At 47.2% G+C, this 16,149-nt stretch overlaps 1 protein-coding gene across 1 annotated transcript in view; it reads right to left on the bottom strand.

Moving 5' to 3' along the window:
* Nucleotides 1–16,149, bottom strand: part of Plbd1 (phospholipase B domain containing 1) — a 50,845-nt gene that overhangs the window by 22,008 nt on the left and 12,688 nt on the right. Inside the window, exons 3-6 of the mRNA XM_055610614.1 lie at nucleotides 9,656–9,739; nucleotides 7,698–7,836; nucleotides 2,143–2,283; nucleotides 1,291–1,435 (exon numbers count right to left, since the gene is read on the bottom strand). Of these exons, the coding sequence (XP_055466589.1) occupies nucleotides 1,291–1,435; nucleotides 2,143–2,283; nucleotides 7,698–7,836; nucleotides 9,656–9,739 (509 nt within the window). The remainder of the gene's footprint in view (nucleotides 1–1,290; nucleotides 1,436–2,142; nucleotides 2,284–7,697; nucleotides 7,837–9,655; nucleotides 9,740–16,149) is intronic.

The raw sequence follows: 16,149 nt of genomic DNA, 5'->3' as shown, positions 1-16,149 counted from the left end.
CCTTCCTTCCTTCCTTCCTTCCTTCCTTCCTTCCTTCCTTCCTTCCTGTTCCTTTTCTGTCTTTGTTCTTTCTTCTTTCTTTCTCTTTTCTTCCTCTCCCTCCCTCTCTTTCTGTTTGCCCCCCACTCCAGGATTTCACTCTGTAGTCCTAGCTGGCATGGAACTTTCTGTTGTAGCTTGGGTTGACCTCAAAATCACAAGGACCTGCCTGCCTCTGCCTTCCAAGTGCTGGGACTAGACTCATGCATCACTGTGCTTAGCCTAAAATCTATATTCTGTTCTCATGACATTGGCACTCTGGAAATGCTGGCCCCACACCCCTGCCCCTGTCAGCGGGAGCTGAGTAGCTGTCCCTCTCAACATGCCCAGTGTTCGCTAGAGTTGTGTGCCTCTCTGTTTCGTTATCTTGACCCTTCCACTGACAATCCCCACGTCTCTTTTAGGCGTCAGCCTTTGCAAGCCCTCCTCTCCCTCTGAGACCTCGTCCTGCTCCTCAGTTCTAATCCTAGCCAGTACCTGCTGCCATCTCAAGCATCCATGTCTTTCCCCATAAAGTGATTGGGGCGCTCTCCCTCCTCGGGCTACTCAGCCACCATGGTTAATATCGATCATCAACTTGATGGGCTCTTGGATGGCCCAGGAGGCAACCCCCTGGGCATGCCTGTGAGGGTTATCTACACCCGCTTAGCCTCCAGTTAAGCCTGTGGAGGGCTGTCTTCCTAGGTTAAGGTGGGCAAGACCCACCCTACAAGCCAGTGTCCCCCTTCCCTAGGCTTGGGTCACGGACTGGACAGACAGAAGAAAGGGAACTCACCGGGAGCATTCATCTCTCTCTGCTTCCTGACTGTAGATACGTGTGAGCATCTGCTCCAGCTCTTGCCTATAGGAAGGCCTAAAGGTCTACCTACTATCGCCCCGTTAGCAAAATGACCGAGTTCTAGGGGGTCACAAGCCAGGTGATATAACGGACACGGTGCTGTGAATGAGGGAAATGGAGACACCGAAAGCAGGGCCTGCTGAGTTTGTCTGCTAGTGCCACACAGCCCAGGGAACGCAGACTTGAGTTCTAGGTTGTATTCGAGATACATTCTTCATGTCTACTTATATGTGCAAGGCACTTGCTGCCTGTCAGCTCTGTAAACCCACACCTGTCACTGTAGACGACCTTGTGTCTTCAAACAACACTCTACAGATCAGACTGTACCCCCGATGTGCACACTTAGTCCTTCCCCCCAGTTAACTTCGGGTCACCAAAGTGTTATTTTGAAAAAGCGCTCAGAACTTGCTTACCCGGGTAACTGCTGAAGGAGAGCCGGCTGCTGGTGGTGTATTTGTCGTTGATTTTGAAGTCCCAGTGTTTGTAGATCCTGAGCATGGCTGCGTACGTGTACCAACTGGAGTGGGCAAAATAGATGTTCTCAAATCCAGGCAGGACCTGCGGTCAGAATCACAGTTAAGTAACGCAGGCCTGTGCTAAGCATGTACGTACTACCTGTAGGAGGCGCTCAGGGCATTTGTCAACTTTGGTAAATATTGATGCTACTCTCTTCTCAAAAGTAATTAGATTCATTTAGGTGCGTGTGTGTGTAAATGTATTCCTGTGGGTGTGAGTGCGCCGTGGCATGCACTGTGGAGGTCAGAGGACAGTTTCTGGGAGTTAGCTCTCTCTCTCCACCATGTGGATCTCAGGGATTGAACTCAGGTCCTCAGGCTTGGCAGCAAAAGCCCATCACCCAATGCACTACCGATCTCCTCCGCTGCTGTTGCTTTCTTTATTATTGGAGAGCATGGCCAATGAGTGCAATATTAGTCTTTAATGTAAGCAACACAGACCGTCCTGCTGGTGTGTAAAACAGAAGAACCTGGAAGGCTGGAACGGCACGTGTGAACAGCATTGGCAGAATTGTGGAAGGAAACAGTAGTGTGTCTAATTCCCTCCATCCCAGTTCTGGTGACTTCCTAACTTCTACCACGGAGGAGCCACAGAGTGGTTCACCTCCTGACATGGGTGAGGAGAGGTTTGCTGTACATGGGTGACAGACGTACGGAGAAAGTGTGTGACATCTGTTACGGTGTGTAGTACATATATATATGCTAATAAGAATGTGTGGGCTGGCAGGGGAGAAGGGCCGCAGAGCTCACCTTTATCAATGCAGAGCAGTGGCCCATGTCCCATCTCTTAAACACCTTCAAGCTGCTCTCTTTTTTGGGGGAGAGGGAGGGAATGAGGTCCAGCAGGTCACCGACGGCATTCAGGAACTGAATTTGGGTCATCGTCATGGGCTGTGAAAGGACACATGGCGGCACTGAGCACGGACTTGTGACACGGGTCAGTTTTGCCCTTTTCTGTTGCTAATGCCCTGCTCAGTTATTGTCACGTGCAGGGTGTGAGTGTGACGTTGCGACAGGTGTACCTGCCTGTCACTGTCATTGCCAAACTAACTTCCTGCCTTTATGACTGAGGAAGGAAGTCAGCACAGGTGTGTCAGCACAGATTCCGGGGTGAGATTCCTTGCCGGCAAACAGAGCCTCTGCTGGTGCTCTCCTGCAGGGCCTCCTCGGGTGAGGCAGTGTTCGGCCTTGGCCAGGGTGACTCTTTCACGGAGAGGCCTACTGTCTACTCTCCAGACACGAACAGTGCTGGGTTTTCAGCCCACGCTCGTTGAGGATCTGAACTCAGGTCCTCAGGGTTACACAGCTGGTGCTTTATCCACAGAGCCATCTCCTCAGTCCATGCCCTTGTTTTTGGTGAAACATTCATAAGCTGCCTCGGTTACGTTTCTGCTGCCGTGAAGAGATACCATGACCGAGGTGACTTGTAAAAGAAAGAGTTTGTTGGGCCTCCTGGTTGCAGAGGGTTAGAGTTCATTACTGTCACATTGAGGATCATGGCAGCAGGAAGGCAGGCTTGGTTCTGGAGCGGCAGCTGAGAGCTTACCTCTGCTCCAGGAGCACAAGGCACGGAGCCCTAACTGGGACCAGTGACACACCTCCTCCAACAGAGCCACATCTCCTGATCCTTCCCAAACAGTTCTAGCAACTGGGCTGATAAAGTGTTCCAATCTACGAGCCTCTGGGGGCCATCCTCATTCGAACTAAAACACGACACTGATTTGTTTGTTTTTCTTTCATGTCTGTTCTCTTTTTAAAATACATATTTATTTTTACTATTTTAAATTATGCATACGTGTGTGTGGGCCCATGCACATGGATGGGTATGTGGACATGGGTGTGGGTGCCTGAGGAGGCCAGAGCCATTGGACCTGCTGAAGCTGGAGTGACAGGCAGATGTGAGCAGCCTGACCTGGGCGCCTGGAGGCAAATCCAGGTTCTCTGGTAAAACAGGAAGCGCCTTTAATGGATGAGCCTCCTCTCCAGCCTTTTTCTTTTGTTGCCTCTTGAGACATCGTTCTGCTACATAGTCAGGCTGGTTAAGAACTCAAAGAAATTTCTTGCCCCAGCACCCTCCAAGTGCACAGATTATAGGAACGAACTACCACACACAACAATTTATTCCCATGTTTGTTTCTTTCTGCTAAAAACTTAGACGTTTGTCCGTATACCCACAGGTAACTGTAGTCCTCACAAATTTCATCAAGGAAATGTCTCTTTGCAACAGATGGAAACCACTGCAGAAAACCACAGCCAATGAAAACACAATCGTGGGGCCCAGTCCCAGAGGAAACGTTTCCAAAACACTCCTGCGTCTAAGGCTCAGGAATCATTGTGGGAGAAGAAGTGTAAAGATGCTAAGAGGCAGGAAAGCAGGGACTTCTCTGTGACACTGTGTCAGAGTCAGAGGCCACACCCATGAAGCGTCACCAACGTGACTTCTTCAACACCAGTTGAACAAGGACAATAAGAACAGAGGGCCCAACGAGATAGGGAGAGCAGCCAGCTGCACTTATGCATTTAGGAATATATACGTATGTATGTACACAATACACTTATGTATATAACAACAGTTAATGAAAAAAAGAGCTCATGAATTGGAAAGAGATCATGGGGGGGTACGTGAGAGGGTTTAGAGGGAGGAAAGGGAAGAAGGAGGTGATGTAATTATATTATGATATCAAAAAGTAAAACAGAAAACTTTAAAGGTTAGGTATATTTGCTTCATTTTCCTCACCTCACATTTTTTTTTTTAAAGGTTGCTTTTCTTTGCTGTTAAATTGTGGTTTGTAATCAGGACCAGTGTGGTCCTACCAAGCAAGTTCCATTGAGGAAATGTGGTCTCTGCTCCATCCTTTTCACTTTCGTCTTTTATAGGCTTTTGAAGTTTTAGCTTTTTATTTTTTATTTTTTAAGTTTTTATTTATTTTTATTTTTATTTTTTTTTTGAGTTATTGGTTTAAAGTTTTTTTTGTTTGTAGTTCACTTTCTTTTTTTATTTTTTTTCTTTTTTTTTTTAATTTTATTTTTTTCTTATCAGTTACATTTTATTAACTCTGTATCCCAGCCATGTCTCGATCCCTCATTCCCTCTCAGTCCCTCCCTCCCTCCCTCATCTCCACCGTGCCCCTTGCCAAGTCCACAAATAGGGGGGACCTCCTCCCCATTCATCTGATCCTGTTTTATTAGATATCTTCAGGACTGGCTGCAAAGCTCTCCTCTGTGGCCTAACAGGACTGCTCCTCCCTTGGGGGGTGGGGAGGCCAAAGAGCCAGTCATTGAGTTCCTGTTAGAAAAAGTCCTTGTTCCCCTCACTATGGGAAACCAATTGGTTACTGAGCTACCACAGGCTACATCTGAGCAGAGGTTCTAGGTTACATTCATACATGGTCCTTGGTTGCATGTCAGTCTCAGAAAAGACCCTGTGCCCAGATATATTTGGTCCTTGTGGAGCTTCTATCATTTCCTTATCAGACTAACTCCCCTTCTTTCTTATGATTCCCTGTACTCTGCCAAAGGTTTGGTCATGAGTCTTTGCTTTGAAAACACTGCTAGTTAGAGTCTTTCAAATGCCCTCAGTAGACTCCTGTCATATGTTCAATGCACATCCCATCTGTCTTTCTAAATGAGGATTGATAATCTTACCCCATGTCCGCTCTCTTGATTATCTTTTTTAGGTGTATAGATTTCATTATGTTCATCATATCTTATAGGTCTATATAAGTGAGTATGTGAATAGATGTTTTCTCTGCCTTTATGGCTGTGCACTGTATGCACTCAGTACCCAAGGAGGCCAGCAGAGGGCACTGGAGTCACAGATGTTGTAAAAGCAATTGCAGGTGCTGGGACTATCAAATCCATGTCCTCAGCAAGAGCAGCCGGTGCTCTCAACTGCCGAGCCATCTCTGCAGAACCCTAGGGTTTATTCTTTAAAAATGTTTAAAGTATGTATTTTTGTGTGTGTTGGGGGTGGGAAGTGTGTGAGTGTGTGTACATATGTCATTGTGCACATGCAGAGGTCAGAGGCTAATTTGTGGGGGTTGCTTCTCCCTGTGCCCACAAGTGACTGAACCCAGACCACCAGGCTTGGCAGCAAGGGATTTTACTCTTAACCAGGTCATTGGACTCACTGCTTACTCTCTGTCGGAAAGCTCTACCAACTCTATCCCCTCCTCCATCCATTGTTATCTTCCTTCTGTAGAGGCAGCATGTGAGAAACACTGCCTTCATCTCACTTCCTTTCATACTTACTAAGAACCCCCCAGGCTGTTCGCAGAGCCTGGATCTATCAGGGTACTTCATTTGTATGGCTGCTTCTCCCTGCGTCTGGATAGTTTCAAATCTTGAGCTGTGACACGTGACCTGTAATGAGCAGCTTCCCACACCTCCTCATTGTAAATTTGCCAGTGTGTCCTGTGATGACGCTAGAGGGGGATTTCTGCTTCAGAGGGCACACAGGTACCTGGATTTCATCTGAAGCACAGAAACTCTAGCCAGTGTTTTAGGGCAGGGCCTTCTTTCCCCACAGCCTGAGAAACTATCAGGATGAAGGTTTTGTAATTCCTCCTTTCTTCTCCTCCCTACCTTATTCTTCCTTTCTCTCTTTCTTATACAGTATCCTAGTTAGGGTTTTTATTGCTGTGCTGAAACACCATAACCAAAAAGCGTACATTTCCTTATTACTATTCCATCAGCAAAGGAAGTCAGGACAGGAACACAAACAGGGCAGGGACCTAGAGGCAGGAGCTGATGCACAGGGCAGGGAGGGGAGCCCCTGCTCTCCCTGGCTTAGCCTGCTCTCTTCTACTGCTCAGAACCATCAACCCAGGAATGGCACCACCCACAATGGGCTGGACCCTTCCCCATCAATCACCAATTAAGAAAATGCCCTACAGGCTTGCCAACAGCCTTGTCTTAGTGAGACTTTTTTTTTTTTTTAAATTAAGGTTCCCACTCTTAAATGACTCCAGCCTGTGTCAAGTTGACATAAAACTAGATAGCAAACAGAGGTTCTCATGTAGCCCAGGCTAGCCTAACATTCACTATGCAGTTGAAGATGGCTGTTCTAGTTTCATTAATATCAATGTGATAAACTATCTGGAGAAGAAAGGCTTTAGTGTGGCTTTACAAGTCCAGGTCACTTACATTTCAGGGAAGTCAACCCACACCCACAGATACCCGACAGTGGTCTTGCTACTCAGCTAGCACTCTCTGTCCTTACACACCCCAGGGCACAGCCCACCAAGCAGTGCCACCCACATTCTGGGTGGGATCTTCCATCTCAGTTAACAATCAGACAGCCCCCCTCAGGCAGGTCCGGGGGCTAGCCTGCTCTAGGCAACCCCTCAGGATTCTCCTTTGTGGTGTTTGCAGTTCAAACTAACCACCACAATGGACTTGAACTCCTGATCCTCTCTCCTCCACATCCCCTGGGCTGGAGTTTCAGGTGTGTGCCTCCACGCCCAGCTTTTAAGCTGTATTTCTAATTTATGAGCAAGGGTGAGCTCCTGTCATTAAAAATCAGGAACATCACTGTGGTGAACTTTTTTCAAATTAACACACACACACACACACACACACACACACACTCATCAGACATTACCCTAAGGGAACAAAATATCCTTAACTTCCAAAACTATGTCAACTGGTGTCTTAGGCACCTCGGCTTGTCAGTTTCCTCTCAGAATGAATGCACATAAAAGTGCACACTTGTGTGCTTAAGGGACTGTCACCAGGCGTGGCGATCAGAATTTATACGCTGCTCATTTCGTCCTAATGAGCAGACATCCTACAACACTAGAAAAGCTGTAACTGTGTAACTGGCCCTTTAACTCCAGAATGAGCTGTGTATAGAAAAAGCTGGAAAAGCACAGAAACAAACTTTGGTGTGTTACCACACCCTTGTGCTGGGCACCTGGATGTCACAGCATGACTTATAAAATGGCGCTTATATGTGAGGCGTGTGTATTCTGGTCCCAGTTTGGTCTGCTACTTAGAATGCTTTTTTTCTTTGTCAAGAGAGTTGGCTTGGAAGTGATCAAGTAGCCCAGGTTGGCCTTGATATTTGACTTGTTTTTTTTTTTTTTGTTTGGTCGGTTGGATTGATTTAAATGGGTTTCTGTAAGAAGGACAATTGGACGAGGACATTTTCGTTTGGTTTGGTTTATGGAGCATGGGCTAGAACCCAGAAGATGCTAGAGAATCGTTCTACCACTAACCATATCGCTAACCCTTGGATTAAATTCTTTTTTTTTTTTTTCACCATGAAGGCCACAAAAATCCTGAGTCACCTTTTAAAGTCTTACCTTTATTTTATCTACTGTAGCCCTTTTCAGCGCTCCCACATACAGCCCGTCCAGCTGTGCCAGCACGTAGCCTGTGTGTCTCCAGAAAGGGTCATTCCTCTCTTCTTTGATCATTTTCCTCGTCCACAGATCTTGTTTCCTGGGGGAGACATTAGATTTCACCACAGGTCTCAACGGTGGCTCACTCAAAGCCACATCAAGCCGGGAGTCTAGAGGTCACACACTCGCACACGTTGGCATAATGAAATTATGCATTTTCATTACACTGTCACCACTCAAAGGGAGTTCAGCACAAACTTGAGACTATTTCTAATTTCACCCCAGGACGCTGACTCTTCCGTAGCTTTCTTGGGGCCCTGTCTGGAGCGATGAGTGTGATGCTAACCTTTGACAGCCAGGCACAGCTGTCACTACACACTTCTTAAAGCATGTGTCAGCAAGTCAATAAAGACAGGCTGATTAAGTTTACTTTCCTATGAAGACAGCCAATGGAGAAACGCTCCTGAGGATGAGGTGGCCGAAACACAGTCCGCTTTTCTCACAGAGCTCTCCATTCGACTTATCCGCATCTGCCTCAACATTTCTGTTTTAGCCTTCTCAGAGAAAAAAAAAAAAAAGAAGATTATTCTTTATTTTTTAATGTGTGTGTGTGAGTGTTTGGCCTCCACATCTGTCTGTGCAGCATGCATGTGCTGTGCCTGCGGAGGACGGATGAAGGCATTGGATTCCCTGGAGCTGGAGTTACAGATGGTTGTGAATAGCCCTGCGGGTGCCGGAAACAGAACCCAGGTCATTTACAAGACGGTCTACAAACAAGCCCTTGCTGAAGTGCTCTTAACTGCTGAGCCACCTCTCCAGCCCCCCCAAATGAGTTATTTTGATTGTGCTTTCATTTTTACTTCCTTTAATCCTGTTTTGTCATGGTTGCTGTTCGTTTGTTTGTTTGTTTGTTTTTTTGTTGTTGTTGTTTTGTTTTGTGGGATGATGTAACGGTTTGACATCATTTTTCATACAGAAAGCTGAAAGCTATCTCTGGTTTGTTTAGGGTGCCACTATTCCTAAGACAATCCAGTGCACAGCTCAGGGAAGGAGCCAACCGCGTAGTTTTTTGTCTGATGCTTGTGCCCTTTTTAGCCCTTCATGGATGGGATGTATCATATGTGATTCAGCAGAACACACAAGAACCTTTGTGTCCCCAGAAGAATCTGCCATGCCACTGATTCAATTACATTTAAAATTTACTCTTCAAGAAATTAAGGGGGCTGGAGAGATGGCTCGGAGGCTAAGAGCACTGTTTGCTCTTCCTAGAGGTCCCTGAGCTCAATTCCCGGCAACCACATGGTGGCTCATAGCCATCTATAATGGGATCTGGTACCCTCTTCTGGCCTGCAGGCAGAACACTGTATACATAATAAATAAACCTTAAAAAATTAATTAAAATGAAAAAAAAAAACCCAGAAAGCATTAAGTCTGGCTTCAGAGCTGGGTATATAGGCAGTCTGTGTGCTCTGGAGTCCGAGGCAGGAGATCTTCAATCTGAGGTCAGTCTGGGCTGCATAGGAAGAGCCTCTCCGTCTCCCCAACCACCAGTTTAGGATTGGAGATACTCTTCCGCACCCAGCGGGAGTTAGTTGCCGGGCTCACGACCCAGAAACCCCTTACCGAAGGAGGAGAAGGGGTGCCTAGAGCAAAAGTGAGGGCCCCCCACGTGGGAGCCTCCGGGATCTGACTTTGCCTGCTTGTCACTGCTGGTGCCTTCTGGCTGTTTCGGCCATTGGTAATGTGACCTTGAACCTGACCCCTGAAAGAGCCAAAATTGCTAGCAAGCAGGTTTTGGTCCATGACAGAAAAGGTGGCCCCTCCAGCAAGAAAGGCTCTGCTAACAGACAGAATGAGATCCAGCCAGTGAGGAACTGCAGGTGGCCCTGGCCACCAGAGCGGGAGGCTTTCATACGTACTTCATGAAGTTCTGCACTTTGTCAATGATAGAAGGGTCCTTGATCAGCTGCGGGTACAGGTTCGTGAAGTGGTTATACATTTCTCTGAAACGACAGGGAAAATGCATTACACTCTGGTTCCTCTCAGATTTCACAGCTGCCACAACTTACTCTTCTGGATGAACAGCCCATTCACCCATTGCACCTCCACCATCATTCTTTCCAACTGAAGTCAAACAAATGCACAACTTAAGGTGAAGAAATGTTTCCATAGGAGCTGGAGGCATGGTCCAGTAGTTAAGAGCACTCGCTGCTCTCCCAAGGGGACCCAAGTTTGGTTCCCAGCAGCCAACATAAAAGCCAGATGTGGTGCCGTGTAGCTGTAAGCCCAGAGCTGGAAAGATGGGGAGAGGTGGGTGCTGGGGGCTTGCTGGCCAGCCCGCCTGGGTGACATGACAAGCGCCGTGTTCAGTGAAGATGTCCTGCCTTAAAAATATGGTGCTGGGACTGGAGAGATGCCTCAGCGGTCAAGAGTGCATATTGGTTATGTAGAGGACCTGAGTTCAAGTCCCAGCACCTGTATCAGGCAGCTTACAACTTCCTATAACTCTAGCTTCAAGGAATCTGATATGCCTCTGACTCCTTATTGCACCTAGACACACACACACACACACACACACACACACACACACACACACCTCCCCTACACATAAATAACAATAATTTAAAATACTATAGAATGGGTAAGTTGACTGGTGTGATTTGAACGTGAAATGTTCACTACAGGCTCCCGTGGGAACAGCTGATCCCCACTGGCAGTGCTGTTTTGGGACGTTGTGGAGTCTTTCCGACATGTAACCTAGAAGTCGGAGGTGGAGCTGTGGGATTCAGAGGCTCTGGGGAGTTAGGGTCATTCCTTCTACTGGGGTCCTGTGCTTTCTGAATCTAGATGTCATGTCACCAGCTGCACACGCCACTCCTACGTCCTTGCCAATTCTGCCAGGAGGGACAGTATCCACCCCTAAACCACATACCCTAGATACATGTTTCCTTCTTTAAACTTGCTTCTGGCAGGTGTTTTATAACAGTGATAAAGGCTTCCTCCACAAGGCTTTTCACCATTCACTGCTCTCAGGGGCCCACGTGGCCAGCCGGGGGTTGAACCCTGGGACACCAGGAGCACAGATGGTCTTTTCCTCCTTGAAGCTGACCACTCAAGGGTCTTGTTGTAGATGGGAAACTGACTAGTCAGGAACCCCTGTTTAATGATTTGGTTTCTCAGAGCAACAAACATAGGGGTTTTTATTCCAAGATGCCCCTACACACCCCAGTGAGTTTCTCGACACACCGTGTGGCCTTGGGTGAAGTGACGAGACACCGAAAGCCCACAGTCCTCCTTCTAAAATCTGGAGGAAGGAGATTCAGGCCACAGAGAAATGGCAGTTTTGCTCGTAGAATCTCTCTCGGGGTGATGTGGTAAAACTTTGAATACTTAGTTCAGAATCTTTTCCTTCTGTGTTAAACTCTGTTGCTTTTTTACTTCACATATAACTCCGCATGTGCTTACGTAATTTTCATGGGGCAGGGGAGATGACTCAGGGGTTACAAATGCTGCTAGGTTTTCAGCGACCACAAGGTAGCTCAGAACCATCAGCGACTGCAGCTCTAGAGGAGCTGATACCCTCTTTTAACCAACATGGACACCACAGGCTCACACGGTGCACATATGTTCAGGCAGGCAAAACACTCATACATGTAAAATAACAAAACTATAAAAAAAATTTAAAAATACAGTTGTAATTGAAAGTGCATAAGCTTTGGAGCTGAGAGCACGCCCACAATGCTGGCGAAGGTTCCTGAAACACCAACCCTTCAAAGTGGCCCATTACAGGAAGGGCAAGGGGGCCTCTCTCTGCCTGGGGGACATGAGGATAGGAAGCCGATGAAACCTATTTTCTGGAAAAAGGCTACATCTAGAAGGAGGATCATGCTGAGGCGGGGTATGCTCACCTGTAGCTACAGGAGAAGGCTGGCTATTAAGAATGCAAGCATTTTGAACTGGCAGATGAAAGGAGGCAGGGCCATTCTGTCCAAGCTAAATTTATTACTAAAACAATAAAATTACAAGGTTACATTAATGGAAAAAAAAAAAAGGATAGAAGTCCAGCCAGATGGCTCAGCCAATAAAAGCGCTTGCTCTGCAAGCCTGAAGACCTGAGTTTAATAAGCAGAACTCAAATAAAGGAAGGAGAGAACTGACTCCTGAAGGTTGACCTCTGACCTCTATAGGTACATCATGGCAAGCACCCTTTCCCCACCACACATTAAGCACACACAGACACAGACACACACACACACACACACACACACACACACTTATTAAAACAATATTATACTTTGTATACAAATTTGACATTTTTTAAAGAAAAATAAAATGTGAACTTTTGATCTACAGTGCTCACTTAGGTAAAGAAAAATACTTGGCATTTTACCCCACAGTCCCTAACATTGTTCCCCGCCTAGTTCATACAGTGTTTCAGCTCTTTGCACATTTTTGCTGTCAATAACATAGCACATCTCAAATGGAGAATGTTCTGTAGATATTGCCCTTTATGGAGCATCTGTGAAAATTTCTTGGCTCTTACATGTCTCACAACCCTCAGTGAAAAACAATCCAATCCAAAATGTCAATATTTCTAACAGAAATCCTGAAGCAGAGAAATATCAGTCTTGACTTGGAAATGGCAGCCAAGGAGACCTACATAACACTAGACAGATGGAACTACAGGAAGACAACTGACATGTAATTAATAAACAGTTGCTTATTTGTTTTGTAGAGACTACATTTTTAAAGTCTTTATTTTATTTTTGATGGTATTTCCTAAGTGTGTATGTGCACCACAGTGCAGTTCCTAGGGAGGCCAGTAGAGGGCATCAGATCCTCTGGAGTTAGAGTGAGTCTGGTCCTCTGGAAGAGCAGTACATGCTCTTAACTCAGAGCTATCTTTCCAACCCCAAGACTAGCAATTTTGTTGTTGTTGTTGTTGTTGTTGTTGTTGTTGTTCTGACATTCAGAACAGGAAAGAGATATCTTAGGTAAACAGTGGAGCTGTGCATACATCTGAGTTTGGGAGTTCTGAGGGACATAACCCATCTCAGTCTCAGGATGTTCAGCTCAGACTTGTGGCCTGTGCCAAGTGTCTTTTGTGTGGTGGAGTAATAAAGTGTGACATTAAACCATCCAAGGACACAGACTCTGTGTGTGTGTGTGTGTGTGTGTGTGTGTGTGTGTGTACGTATACCATGAATGTGGATGTGCTTATGGAGGCCAGAGCATAAGCATGAGTTTTCTTCCTCAGGCACTTTACAAGTTCTTTCCCTTTGGCTCGTAACTCACCCAGCAGGCTAAGCTGGGTGGTCACCGAGCCCAGGGAAGTGCCTGTCTTTGACTCCCCCAAGCACTACCGGTCCCCTCTGTTACACGGGTTGTAGGGATTGGTCTTAAGTCCTCCTGCTTCCAAAGGCAAGCTTACAGACTAAGCCAGCTCCAAGAACACAGACTTTGAATTCTGAGTTCAAAGCTTGGTTCTGCACTTGCTAATGGCTAAAAGAAACTGTGGGCTGCCTTGCCCACATTTCCAGGTCTCATGCAGTAGAGCTGAACGTCATGGATCTGTCAAACTTAGTTTCAGGTCCTGCAGGGTTGCCTCTAGTGAGGTAAGACTTGCTCACCTCTGTGTCTCTCACAGGCACTCAGGTGTTGAGACTCTCAATGGCTCATGAACATCCATCTTTTCCTGAAATGTTTTGCCTTGTGTCAATATCTCATCATTTGGCCCTTGTCATTCACTGCTTCCTACTCTTCTGTTCGTCTGGCTCATCTGGAACAGGGACCAGGCAGGCTGCCTTAGTATTTTCCACATCGATTAAGCTGTGTGCTCCAGTCTTGAATCCTGCTGTGCTGGTTAGTTTCATGTCAACTTGACACAAGCTATAGTTCTCTGAAAGGGGACACCTCTGTCCCTCCCTCCTCATCAACAAAACAGGAGTGTGTCGCATTGACTCCACTCCTTCCAGCTGGGCAGCTGCCTTGGACATGCCAGTTATCAGCCACTTTATTTAACCAACTAGAGAGCATACCCTAGGTCCCCACATCCCCATCATCTGCTTTTCTCAGAAAGGTTTCATGCCTCATGAGCCCATCCAGCACTCATCAGGGAGACATGGGAGACTAAATTCACAATGCTTAGGGAGCCGCCCAATCAAGTTCAAAAACAAAGAAGCCCAGCTTGGCTGGGGCTGCAACCCTCTGTAGCACAGGGAAAGGCAGGCCTCGTCTTTCTGATTCATCACCTGAAGCAACAGGAGTCAATTAAAACTAATGAGCGTGTACTTTCAGCTGTGGGTGAAGTGCCTGGCCCAGTTTCTGGGGACATAAACGGGGTTCAGGCAGGGACCCTACTTCCAAGATCCTGCAGATGCGGGAGGGGAGAGATGGAGCTGTAAGCCAGTGGGGATACAATCATACAACATTTTATCAAGAAGCCATCACCGGAGAATGGAGGGATGTCCGTACTTAGTGTTGTTTCCTGATCTTGTAGAGGGTTTGAGTTTGGTTCCCTGCACCCATATTAGGTGGCTCGGAACCCCTGTAATTCCAGTTCCAATCTGATGGCCTCTTCTGGCCTCAGCAGGCATCCACACACATTCGGCACACACTTGCACATCTGTGCGCACGCGCCCCTCCCCCACAAATATGAAAGACATCATTTAGCTGGGCAGGACGGCACATGCCTGTAATTCCAGAATTTGGGAAGTAAGAGGCAGGAAGATCAGGAGTTTAAGGTCCTCCTTAGCTACAGTGCGAGTTTTGTGCCAAGCTACATAAGAACCTGTGTACCCGCAAGGGTAAAAGACAGTGAAGTGAAGCAGAAGCCCGCACGGTGATGGGTTGCTCCTGAGACGGGGTACCCGGGAAAGCACTTCAAGGGAGAAGAATTTATTACGGCGCCATGGTTTGAGAGGGCACGGCCTACACAGTGTGGAAGGTGGGGTGGACTTCGTGTCAGGAAGAGCGCGAGGCTGGGGCTCTGCAGGTCCTGGTGGGGAGGAGGGTAGGAAGTGGGTGGGGCTGAGCGCTAAGCCTCCAGCGTGACTCCTACAAAGGAGCATCTGCTGGTAGAGGCCTTATTTCCGAAGCTTGCCACAAATTTCCCGGACAGGCTCACCGGCTGGTGACCGAATGTTTGAACGCATGAACCTGCGGGGGACATTTTACATTCAAAATGCAATCCTGGCCCTAGACCGTGAGCAACTTTTCCGATCCATAGCGGAGATGAGGGAGGCAGGGATCCTTTCAGCGGCTACATCGCGCTGTGATACCTTCAGTCTAGAAGTTGTATTCCTAGGAGTCCTGCTACCATCAAAAGGTTGTGCCTCCCGGCTGGAGCTCCTGCCCTTGTGAACCCAGCCTTCTTTACCAGCCAGCCCTTGGACAGTAGACATCTCTAGGGTCACATCAGAGGAGGACGAAGCAAATGGGCAAGGCCACACCGATCCGCAGCTTCCAGCCAAGCGTTGGTGTGAAGCTTGCTTGGTCGCTAACATAGCAGCCCGCTCTTTACAGCTTTGAGCGCGGCGCAAAGGTGCTCCAAACACACCCTTATGCTCAAATCCCTGTCTGTGTCTGCCTTTCAGTAAGCAAGATGACAGAGCCGGAGCAGCGCTTTCCGGAGTGTCTGTTCCCTGGGACTCTGCATTCTTACAGGACTTACAGGACTTACAGGACTTACAGGACTCTCACAGGATGCTCATTGCAGCGGTGACAATGCCCAGATCATCCACTTGGGAGGCGGCAGAGGTAAGCAAATCTGTGAGTTTGAGGATAACACGGCCAGGGTTCCAAAACAGCCAGGGCTGCACAGCAAAGACCCTTTCTCAAGAGAAAATCAAGCAAGCAAGCAAGCAAGCAAGCAAGCAAGCAAGCACACAAACAAATAAAGACACCAAAAGAAATTAAGTCCAATGAGACTTCAAAAACAGCACAAAACAAAACCAACCAATTAAAAGCGAAACAAAGCTTAGCTACTAAATCATACCTGCTTTAAAAAGAAATGAAATTTAGCAGGGAGAGCACAGGATGGACACCTTTAACTCCAGCACTCACTAGGGAGGAAGAGACTGGCCAATCTCTGTATCACCATACCCTAACTGCAACCCTACCATACCCTGAAGTGTCCGCTGTGCGGCTCTGGAACACATTTTCTGTAACACGAGAACGCCGTCACCCACCCAGCCAGCAGCCTGCCGGACCTCGAGGCCTCTTTCCAACCGTGGTCTCAGGGGAAATGCCCAAGGAAGATATGCTTGTCTTAAGCTCATCCCTCGACCCACGCTGGTCCCTCCGAACCCTCAGTGCCCCTGTAAATGTCATTGACAACTTAACCTTATATGTTTATAGTCAAACAATTCCAGTTTGAATTATTTCTTCAAACTTGCAACTCAGTTAAAATAGC

This window comes from Psammomys obesus, unplaced genomic scaffold, assembly GCF_907164565.1.
Source record: "Psammomys obesus unplaced genomic scaffold, mPsaObe1.curated_primary_1811, whole genome shotgun sequence".
In the NCBI taxonomy this organism is placed as follows: Eukaryota; Metazoa; Chordata; class Mammalia; order Rodentia; family Muridae; genus Psammomys; species Psammomys obesus.
Note: the sequence above shows the minus strand (reverse complement) of the source record. Positions and strands in the feature narration are given on the sequence as shown.